At 31.5% G+C, this 21,979-nt stretch overlaps 1 protein-coding gene across 1 annotated transcript; it reads left to right on the top strand.

The window, feature by feature from the left end:
- The first annotated feature begins 6,625 nt into the window (after positions 1-6,625).
- On the top strand, positions 6,626-20,109 carry LOC133321895 (proton-coupled amino acid transporter-like protein pathetic). Its single transcript, XM_061530967.1, has 9 exons — positions 6,626-6,658; positions 6,828-6,901; positions 15,180-15,275; positions 15,357-15,507; positions 18,011-18,217; positions 18,289-18,740; positions 18,804-18,947; positions 19,730-19,841; positions 19,909-20,109. Exons 1-9 carry the CDS (start codon positions 6,644-6,646, stop codon positions 20,098-20,100), a joined length of 1,443 nt encoding a protein of 480 aa, XP_061386951.1. The 5' UTR covers positions 6,626-6,643; the 3' UTR covers positions 20,101-20,109.
- The last annotated feature ends 1,870 nt before the right edge of the window (positions 20,110-21,979 follow it).

The following is a 21,979-nucleotide window of genomic DNA, read 5'->3' as shown; positions in this document are numbered from 1 at the left end:
ATGATAGATGATTTCTTAAATCGATACATACTCGATGTTACAAATCAAATGTCAGATTCACAACACAAATACAGCCGAAATCACTTAAAACGACCGCAAGGTATCGGCGAAATTGGCGATAACAAATAAAGGACAGACTTTTTAGAAGTGTTCGATACCAAAGTTTAAACCCAGGATTTCAAATTTACCCTTTCACTAAATGTTTTGGTTTGGGTTAAAATCTAGAGTCTCCCTTTCAGTATGATATCTGTAACCTATACAAATTTCTATTACACAATTTATATTTTCGAATTTTCTTTTATGTTATGCTGGGTTTTTTGTTTAACATGTGCTCTGTGGCGCTATGCTCCTAACAAGCAGCACGTGTTCCATGTAAAATGATTTTATTTTCTTCTTCTTTTTCGATTTTGTTTGGGGTTTCTCTTCTGGCGCGTTCAGAATCGAAGAACAACAAATCAAAGTCTAATAGCTAATTGTAGAAAACGTACAAACGTACTCGTATGTATGTATACGAAAATAGTATTGTGGTATATATTGGAAGACTTATAGTATTCATTCATAGACACATACATATATTCGTATAGGGAGAATATACATATATATTAATTCTATTTATTATGGCCACATTGTTACGCCTTGATTTAGTTTTGCCGCGTTTTTCTATTGTATGGAAAAATTGTACATTTTTTTACATTGATTAAATAAAACAAATAAACAATTTATGAATATTATTAAAATTTGTTAATATTTTTAAGTGCAAGGGAGAGATTACTCCTTTCACAAAGAGGAACAACATTCAAAATAACAAAATAAAAAATTAATGAAAATAAATATAAAAATACAGCATATACTGATCAGTATTACAAAATAATAATCTTGTAAATATATCTCAATTATTACCCAATGGAAATTTTTCTCATTATCGTCCTCAAGACGGAACTTGTCAAATATTTGAAATAATTCTTCAATATTTACACACAATTCATTTAAATAAAATGCAAAAAGGCACTATGTCATGTCTGACATTCAATTAATTTTTATTAAGATTTGTTTTATTTAGTATTTTTGTTGTTGTTGTATCCCCTCTCAATTAAAATGTTTGACGATCAATAATTTGACAATTTATTATATGTATCGTATATATGTTTATACAAAATATTGATTTATTAAATTGATGAGCTTCATTCAAAAAATTTAACTTTTGATTTGATTACTTGTGTGGACACAGTTTGTTTTAATTGAGCCTGAGTGTGTTCCGCAGAAATCGGCATTATGCTTAGATGTTTTAATTAACATTTATTTAATAATTAATACAATTTTACCATTTTCAAAGAATCAATTAGCACAGCCTAAAAAATTTTTTTCCTATACTTTGCTTTGTATTTCTAATATAGATGTGTTATTTTCGTTTGGAAATTGATTTCAATATTAATATGATCTGTTCAAATTTTTATTGTATTTATTTGAAGATCAACAAGTGCCAAAAGCCAACTTGGCAGTTGGGCTGAGGTTTTAAATAAAAAAATCATATTTTTCATATTTTGGGTTCGTACCAAATTTCACACTTCCGAATTACTTACTAAAAATATGTAAAATACGTCAAAAAATATTCGGTTGGGAAATCCATTATTTTTTCGGCTGTTTTTTGTTTGGTGCATTCAGTTGTGAGTTACAGGGTGTTAAAAATGAAACTGGGCACAGAGAAAATTCGTACATTTTACAGTTTTTCTTTGACAAAGGCGAAAATGCAAGCTAAGCGGCTAAAATTGTGAATGGTGTTTATGGTTCCGATACTGTAACAGGCAATTATATGTAATTTTAGTTTCATAGATTACGTTCCGGAATTTTTAATGTTAAAGAGCACCTCGCATCTTTAACTTTAAATCGTCGTCGAAAATTTTGATAAAATCGGAGAAAAGATCGAAGTTGACCGGCATGTTAGCAGTCGTAACATCGACCATAAAACTGTTTTAAACCATTTACATAAAAAAATAATGGATTTCTTTTTTTCCCAAACTAATATATTTCAAGGAAAAAAGCACCGGTTTTCTAAATTTTCGAACCAGATTTTTAGATAATAAAATCGGTTTTAATACCCAATATGCATATCTTTAGAAAGCCAATGAACAAATGCACAAAATTTATTGAACCGGACTATTGTCGGTTTTATTAAATTGAATATCCGTTTCTAAATTTTTAGAAACACACGATTTTTTTCTTCCTCGAAATAATTTTTTAACATATTTCAGCAAATTATTTGAACGAATCCGACAGTACTTTACAATACAAAATATATAAACAATTTATTGAATTACAAACATACATATAGGGTTGTATTATAGTTGTAGAAAAGACGATTAAAACGTTAAAATATGGATTCTTCGAGGACATAACCTAAAATTTTATGAGCAAAATTTTTGTAGAATATTTCGAGTATGAAAAATCGAATATTGTGCTAATTGCAGCCCGGTTCAATAAACTAAAGACGAAAAGGACTACAAACACGTTATACAAAGAAATTCCTCATTCGATTTTTCCGAAGAAATGTAATCTCAAACCAGTGTGCGGAACAATATAGTTGGACGGGGCCGACCATATGATACCCCACACAACTTCCACGAAAATCTAACTTTATGTGGTAATACATTCAGAACTTGAGCAATGTTTTGCGATATTTGCACCCTCTTGACCGACTAGAGGTCAACAAATATTACTAACATTCAGTATAGCTCTTCTAATTACTTGTTCAGATTCCCTTCACCGTGGGTTGGGTTGTGTTGTTATGTTCGCCTTTCAACTGTGGACTAAAGATCGACTCGAAAAAAAAATAAGTTTTCGATCCACTTCATCCCAATATTGTTTTTATTTATTTTATTTTTTTGTTTATTATTTCTTAGTCTATGGATATAGAAAAGCGATCAGCGCTATATTTCCGTCCTCTAGTGTGTGGGTTACTAAATAATATATGAATACGTAAGCACCTGTAAATATTTAAGTGTATCTCCCACATCCGAGTACATACGACCATATAATTGGTATCAATTTAAAGGTCAACCACTCCTTTTGGACATACTATCAACTTATCGCATCTATGTCCTTCAGGGGTAAATATATAGACCATTTTGTCATTTTTCACACAAAAGTCAGGGTCCATTTGACACATCTTTATCAAAACCGACATGCGTACTCTTTGACCCGATCCCCTTTTCCATGTAAAAATTCGCGATGTTTGGGCCATAATTGCGGCCTCTGGAACGACCATAAAATTAGACAAAAATAAAGTTTTTGGCCCATTTCATCCCCTAAATATTAATCGATCTTTACCAAAAACAATAGGGGTCTTCATTGGTCAGAACCCATCCTACATGCAAAATTTCGTGGCCTGTCCATAACTGTGGCCTGTATCGTATTTACAAATTATAATGGATAGACGGACGGACGGACATACATATCTAGATCGACTCAGCTAGTCAAGATATGACGATCGGTATACTTAAAGGTGGGTGTGGGGCCAATATTTCGCGGCGGTACAAACTCTTGGAGCTGTACAAAGCTATATATACAAATAGTTACAAATCAATAGTTACAAATCAAGATATGAAACAATCATTTATAAATATTTCCAAACTTTTACCTATAGCGAATTTTTCCATTGGGGGTTTTCATATATTCACCAAGGTCTTTCGTCCGCAATAGAAATTTTCCACTTTCACAGTATAATTTGTTTCACAGTATAATTTGCTATCAGAGTACAGATCGCAGTTATGTGCCAATTGTCACGTAATTTTGATTGTATGTTCTGATCTTACCAATGATGGTAATGATCGGCTAATATTACGGAGGTGAAATGGATCAAACAAAATTTCAGCAGGTTACAAGAATTGTGACCTGAACATTGTGCAATTTTACACGGGGAAGGAGATCTGGCCACCGAATTTTCTAGATATTTTTTGATGATAATTGGTAAACTAGTGGCCGATCAACTTGACCAAGACATTTGTGTGAAAATGTGCATACTGTGGCGTATATGTTCCCACCGGAAAGATACAATCCCGAAAAGTTGCCCTTGTATCTAAGATGAGATCTCGACCTTTAATCTGATAACAACTTTATTGATATTGATTATGGAAGATATTGTAAATAATACTATATTCGAATATTTTTTAATATTACCATTGCCATATTAGACAAAATTTTGTCCAGACTCGATAAATATCTACGTAGAAACCTAAAGTTCAATGGTTGTCGAAAAAAGTATTATATGGTTTGCATCGTCCCACTATACTGCTCTGCTTACCGGATTTCGTTACACTATTCAAAATACATTGTTATAGAAAACACGGGTATTTTAAAACACACTCACCTATTCTTTAATATAAGAAATATATATAATTTTTGTAATTTTCCGTTCATTGCAGAACACCCCGCATTTATTTAAACAGGTGTTATGCAGAACATGTGTCATAATGCCAAAAAATATTACTAAATGAAATACCAATATTCTCTTCCCGTACTTTGTTTATTGGTAAAGCCAGGAAAAATACTACGAAAATTTCTGAAACTGATACAAATTTCAAACATTGGTAGGAATCCTTCATAATTGGCACAACATTTGGTTTGGTTATCATTTTTACTCGGTCAAATTTCTCGTGTAATAGTTTTATAAAATATAAATTTTTATACACAACAACACTTTAATAGAAACTGTACTTTTGTACAGGGGCACCTTCGGCACTTTTTTTTAGAGCTCTATATCTCAGTACTTATTCAACATATATAACAACTTTATGGCTGATTATTGTCCTCTGACACTTAATTATAAAAAAATAGTACCAAAAATATATAAATAAATAGTATTAGTTAAAAAATTTTACAGTTTTGTAACAAAAAGGTAAATTCTCCGAATGTGCCCCAACCCGGGGTAGCTTCGGCATTTGATGGGGCACATTCGGCACCATAGTCATAGCCGGGCAATTGTCATCGCTATCAGTCTGGTTGAAATTCTGATCCTCTAAAGGCTCTATTTGGTTTTAATACGCCACACAATGTTTGAATTATAGGGCTTTATTTTCTAGCGGCGGACGTTTACATCTCAAGGTCGCACACACCATCAGAAATAGGGGTTTTCTATCGCATTTTCGTCAATATAAGCACGTTTGATCTTATATATGCAATTTCGATATTAAAGAATTAGTAAAGACAAACTCAAAAACATTTTAAGGAAATAATATTGCACAATATGTATATGGCCGAATGTGCCCACTTTAAAATGCCGAATGTACCCCGAATGTACTTTTTATAGTTTTTTTAATTTTTTTTCGATCAGTTTTGTAAAAACATTATATTTTTAAATATTTCTATAATAATACACATCGTAGTTAACCACTTTTTAATAATATTGTCTTAAAAATTTTAAAAGTTTTATACACGAAATACTTACGAAATGGAATTGAAATATTACAGAAACATCTATAAAAATACAAAAACCTATGTATCTAAATAAGCTTATTAGCTAGAAATTTCAAACTTCGTGTCAGTTATTTATTTCGATATTCGATACCTATGTATCGAAACTAGTGATGTACGGTGAGAGCTTCATATCGAAAACGCGATTGCCGAAGGTGCCCCGATGCCGAAGGTGCCCAGTCTCCCCTATATATAAATATATTTTGTATATTTAGTTCTCCAGTCCCAATTGCCATGTCAGTTAATCGACCTAACCGAATATAACACTTTTGTTAATTCTATCTACTTAATGTTCATACCATCTAGCACGAATAATAATACAAAAAAAAAAAAAACGTGATTAAACTTCGTGCTTATATTTCACCACATTAATTTTGTCTTTGTATTTCTACAAGTTCAATCAACTTTTGTGGATGACGTAAAGTAGACGAAGAAGAAGAACAACAACAAATAACCAATGAATTTATAATTTAGCATACATTTATAATTTATACCGCTATCTATGTTTAGTATTGAAAGTTCGTATATACATAAGTTAATAATATTCATTTATATGTGTCAATGAAGGGGATTTTTTGATGTCTGGCCTACTGTCTGGGAAGATGCGAACAAAAATTCCTATTTTTTTTTTTAATTCATAAATCACTTGTCACATTAAAATTTATATAAAAATATAAATACAAAATTGTTAAACAATATACATATATATTTGTGAGAGCTTATACCCAAATCTCTGCACTGATTTGAATGTAAATTGATTTGTGATTAATATTCCATATCCATATGATATTAGGGTACAATACCCACCGAACTAGTTGATTTCATGTAAATGGTGTAGCCCTAGGTTTTATATTTTTTATACATTAAACATTTAAGAATATATTATTTTATACAAATATTAATAATAAATTATATATTTTTTATTTCTTACAGAACAGCCAGTCAGCGATCACTTACAAAACCAAATAAACAATAAAACTATTAAAGAAAAGTAAAAGTTTTACACTCGGAACCTAAAAAAGGCAAATACAACGACATCAATTAAATCACCAATTAATATTCCAAAGAGGCGTAGAATTGAACGAACTCTGTGTGTGTGAGAGGGCATTTAATTGTTCCAGCCGGATATTTCTAGTTTCAAAGCCAGAGGCAGAAAGAACAACACAAATTTACAAACATGGTGAACATAACTGTAAGTGCAAAAAAAAAAAAAAAAAACGAAACGAAACGAAACTGCGTCTTCTATTGAATTTCTTGAGATTTTCAAAGATAAAAATTTATTGAAAACATTTTTTAAATTGAATTACAGCTAATTGTTTATTGTATTTTGAAAATGTGCTTTTTTGTTTTTCATTTTTTAGGATAGCGGTGGCAAACATCCACCCCAAGAAATGGAACAATTTTTGCCCGGCGATGGCTTGGCCGGAAACACAAAGTGAGTATTGTTTACTGCGATGTTGTATCAATTGTTTTCTTTGATTTGAGTTCACTTGACTTTGTTGTCATGTGAGAATGAAATGGCGGCGGCGACGGGATCATTGTGCCTTTAGCACGTGTTAGAATTGTGAGCTCTGCGTTTTTTGGGAGCACAAAGGAAATAATAAGTAAATACATGATATACATATATGAATGACATTTTTATGATTTCCATATTAAAATGTTGTGCGTATGTATATGTATATATACACAAGATAATTACAATGAGAGTTCTGAGAAAGAAGCTTCGGTCCATAGTTAAAAATTAAATTCTGGACGTCAATTGTATTTTTTGGGGGTTTTAAGTGAATTCTAGAGAATAACAATTGTTCGATATTGCCGCAATATGTATGTAAATGAAAGACATAAGAGGTCTGACCAAAATAGAACCATTATGGTCGTATCAAGAAATGTAAGCCCTCTCAGATGTAATACACCAGGATTTTTTATGATCCTCAAAACACGTCTGAATCTAACCAACAGGTTCGTCTTTTAACTCCTCAATATTAGAATAAATAATCAAATTTTGCTAGCAATCGACTGCATAACCACTATATTTCATTACGACAGCATACCTGCGAGTCATTGAATCAATAAAATGCTCAATTTGACCCTTGGGTATATTATTCCCTATTTGTTTGTGAAACTCTTTATACCCTTTACCACACTGTGGTACAGGGTATTATGTCTTTGTGCATATGTTTGTAACAGGCAAAAATAATCAAGATAGACCCATGGTTCCTTTTGAGAATATGCATAGAATCACTTTCTAAGTCGATTTATGCATGTCCGTCCGTCCGTCCGTCTGTAAACAAAGTACAGGTCGCATTTATGATCCGAATTGGATGAAATTTGGCACAGTTCATTTGTTTGGCCCAAGGCGAACCCTATTGAAATTGGGAAATATTTTCGTCCGATTTAAGGTAAATGGTGCACCAAAATCCCTATATATCTTTCGATTTCCACGAAATTTGGCACAGCGTAATGAACAAGGTCACGAATGATGTGTGCAAAGTTTCGTGAAAATCGGTTCAGATTTAGATATAGCTCCCATATATAGCTTCGCTCGATTTTAGGTAAATATTCCACTAAAGTCCCTGGAAATCTTTTGATGTGCACGAAATTTGGCACAGAGTTATGAATAAGATCGAGAATGATGTCTGCCAAGTTTCGTGAAAATCGGTTCAGATTTAGATATAGCTCCCATATGTACTTTTATCCGATTTAAGGTAATTGGTGCACCAAAGACCCTATATATCTTTCGATTTGCACGAATTTTGGTATAGGGTACTGAATTAAGTCTAGAATGATGTTGATAAGCTTCGTGAAAAGATCCATAGCAAGCCGATTGACACAACGTACTGATGTTATATAAATTAATCTCTGGCAAGTTTCAATGAAATCGGTTCAGATATAGATTTATAACAAAACGCGTCGTCTGTTAGGATACATATGGAAAATATACCCAAAGTGGTGAAGGGTATCATATAGTCGGCCCAGTCCGACTTTACTACTTTTCTTACTGGTTTTATTTTGCTATATATGATATTCCAGAAGATTTTTCCCACAAACTAACTTTGACATGTTTTGGTGTATGTTTGCACGTTATTGTCAAGCTGAAACACCCAAACAAGCGGTATATTTTCCAAGACATTCGTATAGACAATCCGGCCCATTACTTCATAAATCACGTAAAAATTTCGTGCTGAACTGTCACGGCTGATATAGTTGCATAAAATCGACTTATAATTCGAGAAAACACTGGAATATTTCTCCGAAACCATTTTCTATGATAAATTATTTTCACAGGTAATTAGCTTTTTATCGGAGTACTGCATTTGTTTTTAGCCATTTTTTATATTTTTTTGACAGTATGTCAAAATTGAAAACCAGACACATGTTACTGTAATAAAATCCATTTAAAAATAATCTATAAGGATCGAAATAGGTCATGGTACAATTATAAAAGGTAACAGCAAAACCCAGCTAATTTGATTTCAACGTAATACCAGTGTCAATATGAATATGACAAATTATGTTTTTAAAAATCACCCAACAGGAAAATTGGGAACGCATAAAATTCGAAATTTCATTTTATAAGCTTAAGATATAGCACTAAAAACGTTTAATATTGTTCTCTCTGTTGTTATGATATCGTAGCAACAGAGGATAAGTCATCTGTTGGAAATTGTTTACGTATCAATTGTCGTATCTTTATACCTTTATGTCTTTTATTAAAGTACCCGATTTAAAATTGAAAAACCAACACGATATATTGTTCTTAGACAATTTATACGGCATTTATTAACAATCACAAGTTTAGTTGCTTTAGTTTTGGCTACCAGTGCAGTTGTGTAGGGTATGGAAACACATTTCGCCTTCAAATACCGCTACATTTCATTGACATAACTTTGCCGTTATTCACTTGATATTGATATGTATATATTTTTTTGCAATTTTTTGCAGCGGAAATAATTTATTAAATCTATTAGATGGGAGGATGACATTTGAGGGATTTGAGCCATGATACCAAAAAACATGCAATAATAAGTCCAACAAATAAATTCCATTATTAAATTATTTAATTGTTTGCTCTTAGATCATTTCATGTCTGATTGGTACAAATGTTGTTCTATTTTTTCCCTCGTTTTTCTAATTGGAAATAAAGCCGGTAATTACTGCTGTCATGTCTTCCACATTAAAATGATCCGTCAATTAAAGGGAATATAAAAAAACGAAACTTTGGAATTTATTTGAAATAGTATAGTATGTGTACTTATTTACCACAATAACCCAGCAAACATTAGTAAAGAAAATTTCGAAAAGAGAAATTCAGAGAGGAAAGGCAGACTATAGTAGCAGATTATGGTATCAGTCGACTTTTTTTTGGCATTCTGAATAACATTTTTCAAAAGCACTTAGTTTCCGTAATTAGACAATTCGGGTTAAGCAGATGACAAAATGTCTCTTATTCTTATTCTCTTATTCTGGCACAGAGTCATCACATGAAGGGCCGGTCAATTTTAATTCCGTTGCAACACCTCGAAATATCCAACGGAGGCCCCAGAAAGTATATATATATATATTCTTAATCAGAATAAAATTCTGTGTCATCTGTCTGTGGAAATCACTATAGGGATCGCAATATTTAAGATAGGTCTCTGAAATTTAGGACATGTTTTCCAATCGAACTGGCTGTAATTTGGCGTATTGGGTTCTCATTGAATAACACACAACCGTACCAACAATTATTAATAATGACGCAAGTTTCAGGGTAGCCGCCACATAACATTACCCTTCAATATTCGTTATGTTGGAAATTGGCTGAATTTGGTATTATGGGTTTTCATTGTATAGCACATCTCCATATTAAACATTTTTAATATTGACCCACGTTAAAGGGTATTCCCCATAATATGGTACCCCCAATATGGGAATTTTTGACACGTTTTTCAATCAAATCGGCTGTAATGTGTTATTTTGGATTTTTATAACCATATCACCACATCTCCGGTATGTTCAAGATCATATCAGAAAAAAAGAAGTTTTCTCCTAGGAGCTCCCATTAACTTTAGATATTTTGATTGTCATCCTCATGTTGGAAGGTATAAAAAGTTCGACAAAGCTTCGTTTTTTTTTACTTCTTAGTATTTTGAAGGTCTTTGGCGCATTATCAACAGCTTAAGTGTTGCAAATTGGTATTACAGTTTCTAAGAGTCTACCTGGTAGACCTTTTTTTAAATTTAAGTTCATATTTTGGCATAAATTTCTTCAGGAATTTGAGGACCCTCTTCATGACGAAGAGAATAAAAAAAATTGACGTATTCGAACTTAACTTCTATTTATACTCTACTCCACATCGTGATTTTGTATTTGTGCACGCATATGTAACATACAGAAGGTAGCATGACAGACCCATCGTTTCTATACTTTGGATACACTTCGAATAACTTTTTGAGCTGATTTAACCGGGCGGACTGGTGTGACCATGCATTTTTATTAAAAAATACGATAAGAACTTGGCTCTAGGACAAACCCTATTACAATCGATGAAAATTTCGATATACCTTTCAAATATATTTTTCTCTGATTAGTGCACCTAAGTAATGGTCCAAAGTTTAATTGCAATGGGATAAAAAAATGTGACCTGTACTATGTTAAAAAAATGGCAGCCTGCCTTTATTGTAGAGTCGGTTTAGATCTATATATAACTCTCATATAGAATTTTTAATGCAAATGGTAGATCGAAAATCCTAAGTTTGTCTGATTCATACGAAATTTAGGACAGCATACCGAATTGAATATAGAAGGACGGTGTGTTAAGTTCTAGTTTAAGTCATGTGTAAATTTCCACTGAGAAGTATTGGTATTTTTATGGATATTTGAAGCCCAGATTGCCTTTACATTGTGGTTTCATGGTTTTCAAGTGGAGAGAAGTTTTGGTTTTGGTCCAGTTTTTGTCTTAGTTGTCAATCCCGTTGTGAAAAGTCATACATTTAATCTGCCCAGTTATAATCTATAATTATATTATCGTTAAAAATAGCACTGCAATGTGAGATGTTTTTTTTTTGTACTTTTCACAAATATTTGTTATTTTTCAAACCTTCAATTAGCGGTCAAATGTTAATACTAAACTAAACAACAATGATAATGCACACATGTATGAAATGCATTATTATTAGTTATTATTACATTGGAATCCCTTATCGGTGTTATTTATTTAATTATTGTTGAAAACAAAATTGATAATTGCATTTTTTCATAAAAACAAGCATTTTATAAAACAAGCATACTTATTTACCGTTTCTAATATAACAAATATAGCTTCGAACTATTTTTCTGAACTTTAGTCTTGACGAAAGGTTATTATTTTTTTTATTAAAAATAAACAACTACGTATTTAATATCAGCAAAATAGAATTTCTTCAATTTTATAGTTGTTTAAGTAGCTGAGATTTTGTGATAGTCACTTTGTATAAAGTACTGTAAAATTATTAATTATAAGTGAAGTGGCAGCAGACTAAAGTGGCAATAAACTTGACATTAGTCGTCGTCGAGATAATCAAAAAAATCAAAATCATTGACTGGTATTAGCTTTGCGGATCTTTAATTAGATTTTCGTAATTAAAAGTAAAAATAAAATATTATCAGGCACTATATATACATTATCAGACATCCAAAATGTTAAAATATGACGGGAAATATCGCCCAAATTTTAATTTAATTTTTTATAGCATCGAACCCTTAAAAAAGATTTTTTTAAATTAATGAAAACCCATTCCGATATAGAAAGAAGATGAAAAAATAAATAAATTTGTTGCTATAAAAATTATCCCTCTAATTCTATCTACTCTATGCTAGTTTATACACTGACTCTCCCTCCATTCTGACTTGCCTTAGGTCAGTAAAAGTGCCATAAACTTTTATTCGCACTAACGCCAGCAAAATTGAATTTTAAACATTGATATGTTAATTTTTTCATTTTATTTTTTTATTTTGGTATTTTTCCCATTTGAATACGCACGTATTACAGTGTGATTATGACTATAAAAAATTTAGTTTTATAACAAAAGTGAAACTAAAATAAAATAAATAAAAATAAAAAATAAAATAAATTTAAATGCAAATCATTCTTACTTTTAGGCCTAAGCCCAATAAATTAAAACAAATAGTAAAAAACCTGTAGTAAAGTAAAATGCAACAGTCACTTCTCTGATACTAAATATTCAGTATAAAAATAAGTATTGGAAAACTTTTGTGTAGGAAAAAATGAACTCTGTACCATTTGAAATATTTTAAAGTCGAATAATAAAATACTTCACTTTTATGGGATGTTCCTGCCTGTATCCCAATACAGGCCACAGTTATGGACCAATCTTCACGAAATTTTTCATGTAGGATGGGTTCTGGCCAATGAAGACCCCTATTGTTTTTGGTAAAGATCGGTTAATATTTAGGGGATGAAATGGGCCAAAAACTTTTTTCTGGTCGCGAATTTCTACACGGAAAGGGAGCTGCACTTAAATATTTACAGATCGCTTTGAAATTTTCCATCGAGATCCAGGTATGGGCAAGGACAACGCCTATAATTTTCGGTGATGATCGGATAATAATATTGGGATGAAATGGACCGAAAACTTAATTTTTTTTCGAGTCGATCTATAGGACATAATTGAAAGCCGAACATCGCAACACAACCCACGCTGTAGTGAATATTAGTAATATTTGTTGAACTCGGTGCAAATATCGCGAAATATTGCCCAATCTCAGAATATGGAACCACAGAAAGTTGGATTTTCGGAACCACAGATAAGTTGGATTTTCAAGTCATAAATTATCCCACATTTTGAAGTAGTGTAGGGTAAAGGGGCTCTATTGTGAATGACATTTATGCAGAATGTATTCAATATATGTCCATACGGCCCCGTCCGATAAAGTTGTATACTGCTCCACTCATTGGTTTTATATAGAATTTTTATTTGACGATTTCAAATCCAAGCCAATCAGAAATTATCCCACATTTTGAGACACTTTTTCAAATGAATTGGCTCCAAATCTTCCTTCCTAAAAAATATCAATATCGGTATATGGCCCGAGGAACATTTTCCAACCAACATTGAAACTCCGATCATGTAGCTCATCTCGAAGGAGAAATTAATAAAAAAGTAAATAAATTACGTCTTAACGTTTTCATTTGCTGTCTATGCATTTTTTGCACATTTCTCATGTATGCTCCTAAAAGTATGCTTTATATTACCCAAGCAAGCAATAGCCAGTGAAATTGCCGTTGACGATTTACAGAGTCAACATGATCGTTCACATTGCATATTTGTGGTATATTGACTTGTTTCGTATTACCGTTTCGATTGCGAGCAAGACAATAATCCTCCTCTATACACATTTTGATGTACCTCGATTTTTAGGTATTTTTAATGCCCCAACAGGGTAAACAATTACGTATTAACGTTTTCATTTGCTGTCTATGCATTTTTTAAATATTTCTCATGTATGCGCCTAAAAGTATGCTTTAATATTACCAAGCAAGAAATAGCCAGTGAAATTGCCGTTGACGATTTACAAAGCCAACAAATATCATCGTTCACATTGCATATTTGGAGTATATTGACTTGTTTCGTATTACCGTTTCTATTGTTACAGCCAAATTCTTCTACAAATGGTCCTAAAAAAGAAACCTCAATGACAATTGACTCCAACCAAACAAAAGCTGATGCAATAGAAATGCTCAGTGCAGTCAGTCAGTTTTGTGAAAGGAGAGAATATTGTGTGTGTGTTTCATTTATTTGTTGCTGCCATTGGCAGTTTCGTGTTGGCCAGACATACCGACCGATACATACGAACTTACATTCTTTACAGTCACATGCAACAAATGCTGAAGCGGCATTTGTTTACAGTGTTCAGAAGTCGAAGTCGAATCGAACGTAAAGACCCCGGTCAAATGATGAGTTCGTCTTGTCGTTTTGGCGTCGAAATTCAAGAACTTTAATTCACTGAATTTTTACTTTTTTTTAATGGAATTTGGTAGTTTTACGAAAATGGGGAGGAAGGGCGTGCAATAATTGATAGATATTATGCCTATTAACAAATATTGCGGCAAACGAAGCTTTGTGGTGGTGGATCGTTTTGTGTAATTTAATTGAAGCCGCCAAATTGAATCTGCTAATGTTGCAAAAACATCGAACAACGACACAGACAAGGGACACAGACACATAACCACACTGACCAACTGGGCAATTAATGTTGTTGCTGCTACTGCTACCGATTTGATCATCAACATTTGCCTCAGCTTGTGACAACAATTGAATGTTGTTCGTTCGTTCGCTTAATTCATTTGGTGTGTGTGTTTGGTGCTGATGATCGTGTTACTACTCTACTGTCGTCTGTTGTTGACTTGTCAAAAGAATTTCACTACAAATTTAGCCATTGGAGAAGATAGTTGTGGATTTTTATTCAAGCTCTGAATTCTCTTAAAAGGAAATTGTCTTGCCTTTGATTGATATCAGTTGTATTCAAGATTCCCAAGAGTTAAGACGCACGAAATAAAACAATCGAAAACCTTAAACGGAACAAAATAATATTGAAACATGGCAAAAATAAATGACTCGTTAAATGAACCCATGGAATTGAGGCAGGTTTTGGTGTTTTTTATCATAAATTTATAAAAAAATTAATTATTTGTCTAATTTTAAACTTATAATATTGTTTTTTTTTTCTTATAGGTATAAAATCCAACCACGCAAAGATGCTGAACAGGCTGCTTTAAATCAAACAGATTATGATCCATTTGCTGAACGACGAAATGAACATCCCACAACGTATGTACTGAAATGTTGTATTTTGACTGTTACAAAATTTTAATTTGAAAATTTGGGCTTCTTTTCCGTTTTATTTTATAGGGACAGTGAAACATTGACGCATTTGCTGAAAGCCTCCTTGGGTACTGGTATTTTATCCATGCCCATTGCTTTCATGTATTCTGGTATTATCATGGGTATTTTTGCAACGATAATAACTGCCTTCATTTGTACACACTGCAGTTATATATTGGTAAGTCCAAAATTGTTATTTTTATTAAAAAAAATATTTTGTGGAAAAAGAAAAAGGCATTTGAAAAACATTTTAAGAAAACAAAGTGAAAATGTGAAATATATAAAATAGATCAAAAAGGGGTGGAGAACTATCAAAGAGATTATGATCTTTAGATCACTATTTGTATCTATGTAAATAAAATTATGGATATTGATATGCCGCTGTCCATATTTTGACGACTCATAGATATGGAGATATGGGCGTATTTATATCCATAATGTTTACAATATAATACAAATCGTGATCTAAAGGATAATGTAAAATAGCAATCGAAGTAATTTCAAATTACGAGTACATTGATTGTAAAATATTTATAGTGGCATAAAAATACCTGAAATGTGCCGGAAATGTATAGGGGGCTTTGTCAAAACATAGATATATATTTCAAATTGTCTGCAAATCTGTTTTATTTTTTCATCAAGAACCGATAATTCAAAATTTCAATGGTAAACATGGACCTATTTTACAAATTTCCTAGTTTCAATAGTAAAGCATGGACCTATATTCAACATTTTCTATAAACATGTTGTTTATGCATTAAAAATCCGAAATGCCAAATTACAAGCACTTGGAAAATGCGCCTAGGATATTTCAAAATATTTAATATCACCCGTAACTTTATGTCGGAAGGTATGTTGAAACATTGACGAATGTAGACAATTTTCTCCAAATATTTTTTTACTCATCAAGAACCGAGAATGCCAAATTAGGTTGGAAAATCCGGCCTATATATGAGGGGGTATGTTAAAACAAGGACCCAAATTTTCTGCGAAGAAGTTTTTTACTCATCATGAATCCGAAATACCAGATTTCAGTCACTTCTGTTGGATCTATAAATACTTAAAATCCGATATTCAACTTGTTATTGTGCACAAGAATTCGTTTTTTTGGAATATCTCAGTAGACTTAAGCGGTGTACACACTATCATTTTTGACTGTCAGCTTTTTTATCGATTACTGACTGTCCAACAACCATAAATATTTTTGTGGTTGCCTGATGAATGACAAATATGTGAGGCCACACTATCAAACAAGCAAAATTTGAGCAAGAGTGCCATTCAAAAATGCTAGTGTGTACACCGCATTAAGGCAACCAAATTTTAAACCAATTGTTTTTCAACATAACACATTGACGTACGTCAAACCGTACACCGTAGTACGTTTACAGCCCTACCTAAAATTCAACTAGCTCGTTGGGCGTTTTTCACAACCAGAGTAGAACACATGTATTTATATGAAAGTTACCGAAATACGTCGATGTACGAATTTTCAAAGTTGAACAAATTCAACTATGACAGAACGAATTATTTGCTTTTTTCGTTTGTTGAAAATAAAAGCAAAACATTTTTCAATTTTGTTGTAATATTTATATTATTTCCTTGAAGATATGAATTCGACGTATTTAGGTAATACGGCCGTACACAAAATTTTGCCATAGAGGGGAATTTGAATATTTTTGTACGCCCCGTCGGATTATAGGTAACGTTGTTATGCTAAAAATTTCAAACATTCTAACAAAAAAAATATATATATATATATATATATGTATATATATATTTATATATATAATATTTATATATATAATATTTAAAATATTTGTAAACCAGAGAACGGAACAGTATATGCGGGCGGGGCCGACCATATGATAACCTACACAATTCCCAGTGACGACTCTCTGTGAATCTATATACCGAACCTGGGCAATATTTGCACACTGTTGATACAACATCTCCGTTTTCATATATGTTTTCCATTGAACATTTACGGTCTATGCCCCTCAGAGGGGCAAATGTTGCCACTTTTCACACAAAAGTATGAGTACATTTGACCCACTAAATATTGACCGACTATCATGAAAATGGTCATGCTTGTGACCTATATAGCGTTCAGAAAAACAAACAAAAATACACTTTAAATCTTCTAGAATATATAACCCATGCCTAAAATATACAAATATAGATATCTGGCATTTGAATAAAGGTTTCCCATGCGGAAATACAAACAATCCCATTTCACTTGATTTAGAATTTTGTACTGAGTTTGATTACACAATAAGAAACGTGGTTAAATGTTAATTCCGCATATATGCACGCATTTACGATTTGTTATTACATATTACTATATGTTTAACAGTTATCAAAACAGCTGAAATGTGTAAATCCAAAATTAAATTAACTACGTAATTAAATTTTGTATAGTGGCTTATATTTCATATCAAAATATAATATATCATCAGCATTTTTATATCATACCAACCAATTGAAAACAATAAAAAAATCTGCATTATCAGCTAATATAGAAAATAATATTGTGTTATAGTGTAGGAAGGGAAAATTAATCAAATTCTTATTATGTACTTTTGCATTTATTGCACTTTTCATTACTATAATAATTTTTTCAATTCATTTATACGTAAAATATTTGATTAAATATTTATTTTCATTATTTATTTTTCTTTCAGGTAAAATGTGGCCACAAACTGTATTACAAAACACGCCGTTCACAAATGAGTTTTGCCGAAATTGCTGAAGTTTCATTTCAAAATGGTCCCAAATGGTGTCGTGGTTTTGCACCGGTAGCTAAATTTTCCATTTTATTTGGATTGTTCCTAACCTACTTTGGTACTTGCTCGGTGTACACTGTAATTGTGGCCAAGAATTTCGAACAGGTAATTATTATTAAACTCCAATTTCTTAAATACATTTTATTTAATTATATTTTTCTATTTCCATTTTACAGGTCTTAAATCACTGGACCGGAACTGAAGTTTCTCTACGCATGCTTATCTCTTGTCTGCTCATACCATTGATTTTGCTCTCATGGATTCCCAATTTGAAATATTTGGCACCCGTTTCAATGATTGCCAATGTTTTTATGGGCTTGGGTTTGGGCATCACCTTCTATTATTTGGTACAAGAACTACCCTCAATTGAAACACGCAATTATTTCCAAATGTCAACACTGCCGGCATTCTTCTCGATTACCATTTTCGCCATGGAGGCTATTGGTGTCGTTATGCCCCTGGAGAATAATATGGAAAATCCTCGCCATTTCTTGGGCATTTGTGGTGTTCTCAGCCAGGGTATGTCTGGTGTCACCTTGATCTATATGTTTTTGGGTTTCTTGGGCTATTTGCGTTATGGTGAAGGTACCGAAGAAAGTATTACCTTGAATTTGCCCGTTCATGAATGGTAAGTTATTCATATAGGCCAATATGAAACACTAAAAAATATTTTTGTTGTTTTTGTTTTTAGGCCTGCCCAAGCTGTAAAGGTATTGATTGCTTTGGCTGTATTCTGTACATTTGGTCTGCAATTCTATGTCTGTTTGGAAATCGTATGGGATAGTATTAAGGAAAAATGTACCAAACGTCCTCTGTTAGTTAATTATGTTATAAGGTAAGTTTAATTCGTAATTTATAAATTATAATTTGTCTTTAAAACAAAAATAATTTCTACTCACCATGCGAAAACGGGAATAACACTTTCCAAAAAAAAAAGTATTTTAAATTAAAAAAAGGAAAACAATCTAATCAGAACCACCTTTTAAGATGGTGTTTTGTTATAGAAACAACTCCCTTGGTGCGGAAACCACTTTTTTACAGGACATTTTCTATGTTCAAGGTCTTAGACCAATTTTACATAGTAGCTGCTTGTACTTTGATATTTACTTTTCTTCTAGCTCTCATAAAGAAGTCCCTGTACATAGTGCTCATACAAAAGTCAAGCTACATATTCTGTATGTTCAAGGTCCTAGGCCAATTTTCCAAACTAGCTGTTTGTATTTCGTTTTCTCCTGTCTCTCATATAATAGTCCCGATCGATTTAAGATATTTTTTGAATATTCACCTCACCCATTTTCAAACTGTCTTGCTAATTTTTTAAGGGTTTTCAGGAAGTGGTTCAGCAACCTTGATACGAATTGAATGTATGTTGGCACCACACTTATTTGACACATAAACTAGTAGACGTCTGAAGGCATTGACATATAATTCAACCGTATTTAGTGTATGTCGTCACGTTACTTCTTTTTTTTTGCACTTTCGTTCATTGACGTATCCGAGTAATCTATACCTTAATCCAACACTTAATTTTATCTAAATTTTGAATTTCAATTAATATTTCTTACATCTTCAAACTTTATTTTTAAAATCAAATTTAATTTTTTTCTTATTTTTCAGAACTGTTTTGGTAACTGCTGCTGTTGTTTTGGCTGTGTCTGTGCCTACGATAGCTCCATTTATGGGTCTCATTGGTGCCTTCTGCTTCTCCATTCTGGGTCTGATATTCCCTGTAAGTTAAAAAAATCCCTTTTGCAAGTAAATCAGATATATAATTGTTTCATTCCTATCCTCCGTAGGTCTTCATTGAAATGGTTACACATTGGGATACTGGATTCGGTGCATACAACTGGATTGTATGGAAAAATATTGTCATATTTTTGTGTGGCATTGCTGCTCTAATATTCGGTTCGAATAGTGCCATTGCTGATATTATGAAATTATATTCAGATGATTCGAGTGTGACACCAGTTGCTGGTGGTATCTCATAAAAAACCTCAGAAAAAAAAACAAAACAAAACAGAGATGTTATCTACACAATGAATCTAGTATTTGATGGAAAATACAAATTTGTGCTTATTATTATCGAAGAAGTGGAGGACAACAAAAGACACCCATCATCAAGATACTTTTTTATTGCATATTGTTTTTTTTATAAATAACTGCTCTCTAATTATTGTTAGAGAAATATCTCTGGAGTTTAAATTACATATAAAGAATCTAAAAAAAAACAAATATTTCGACATTTCTCGTTTTTTAAACGTTGCATGTATGCAAAACAAATTATAAAAGCAACAATATTGTGTGCACGCTTTCTATGTAAGATAATCTCTAAGAATCGCAATTACATAAGTAAGGAAAATCTCTAGGTTTTTTAGGAGATACATTTTTTCTCTAAACGAAACAGTGCCTTTATTTATATATAAAACTCTGTTTCTTATATAAGTAGTAACAAAAACAAAAAAAAAATTGTATGCAAAAAAACCATAATAATTGAGAAAAAGAAGCTAAATATGTAATAGTATATTTATTGAGATTTTTTTTTTAATTTTTTAATTTCAATTTATTTCTTTTTGTTCTTATTTAAAATGTCGTTCTTCTTTCTAGTAGGCATATTAATCTAGAGAAATAAATTACAAGCTTATTTATATACATACATACATATTTTCTAAACATAAATAGCAGTATATTTCTTTTGTTTTCATTTATATGTAGTTTTTTATAATTTTATTTTCTTTCTTTATTTTTTATATACATATTATTTATATATATTTAAATTAAATATTTTCAAAATATAAATGTAATAAACTCAAAAAAAATATATATACAAAAAATTAAATAGATATCACAGTTTTGTGTGTTGAAGATCAAGAATCAAAGGAACTTAACAAAATAGCATTTATTTTTCCAAGCTCATTTCTTCAAATGTTATTGATATTTCAATACTACTAACATAAACGAATGTTTAAGCTAAGTTTCCTTTGCTTCTAATAAGTTGTTATAAGAACCATACCAACATCTCACACAAATACACTTTTAAAATATTTTAAAGCTGTGTCTTTCAGTTTTTTTCTAAATATCAATCAATTTTAGTTAAATAATAATTGTTTGTAAATCTTTTTAAATAGTACTCATCATCAAATTTATAAAAGAAAAGAAAAATAAGAAATATATTATTTTTTTATTTTTTACAAAACAACACACGTTTATTTTTTAACTATACATTTGGGTATTGAAAGAGGATTTTGGGTTTTGAAAGAGATATTATGAGTCTTGAAATTTGTCAATGATTAGTATTTGTCATATTAGGGGATCAGAAGATTTTTTCCTAGATTAAGGTATTAGATATATATCGATATATGTTCAATGTAATAATTTAATTACACTTATGAACTGATTGCTTCGAAAAAATTTATTTTTTACATTATTTTTTAAAAGGCAAATAAAAGTCCGCGCTCGATTTAAAAAATTCCAGCCAGCGATCGTACAAGATAGGGTTACCAACTGTTCCCCTTAAATCAATCAACAAATTAATGATATTAAAGAGTCTTACATATATTATATATATATGCTGGGAATAATAAAATGTTACAAAATTATAATAAAATTATTGTTAGAATTTACGAAATTACTAAAATACTACAGAAACAATGTTAAAACGAATACAGTTTATATTGTATGGCAACACTATTTCTCCAAAGTGCCATGTTGGCGTTTATTTTTGTCGCAGTTCGAAAATTTCAATTCACGTGAGATGCAGAACAGGAGGTAACTTCTGAAGAGAAGTGTATGCGTGAAGTGAAAAGAACACACCGTGAGTTCCAGAATATACCTGATACATAGCATCACTTTCTGAGTTGATTTATGCAT

The sequence above is a fragment of the Musca vetustissima genome, unplaced genomic scaffold, assembly GCF_032173495.1.
Source record: "Musca vetustissima isolate MV318-11 ecotype Yass unplaced genomic scaffold, APGP_CSIRO_Mvet_v1 utg1128, whole genome shotgun sequence".
NCBI lineage: Eukaryota > Metazoa > Arthropoda > Insecta > Diptera > Muscidae > Musca > Musca vetustissima.
Note: the sequence above shows the minus strand (reverse complement) of the source record. Positions and strands in the feature narration are given on the sequence as shown.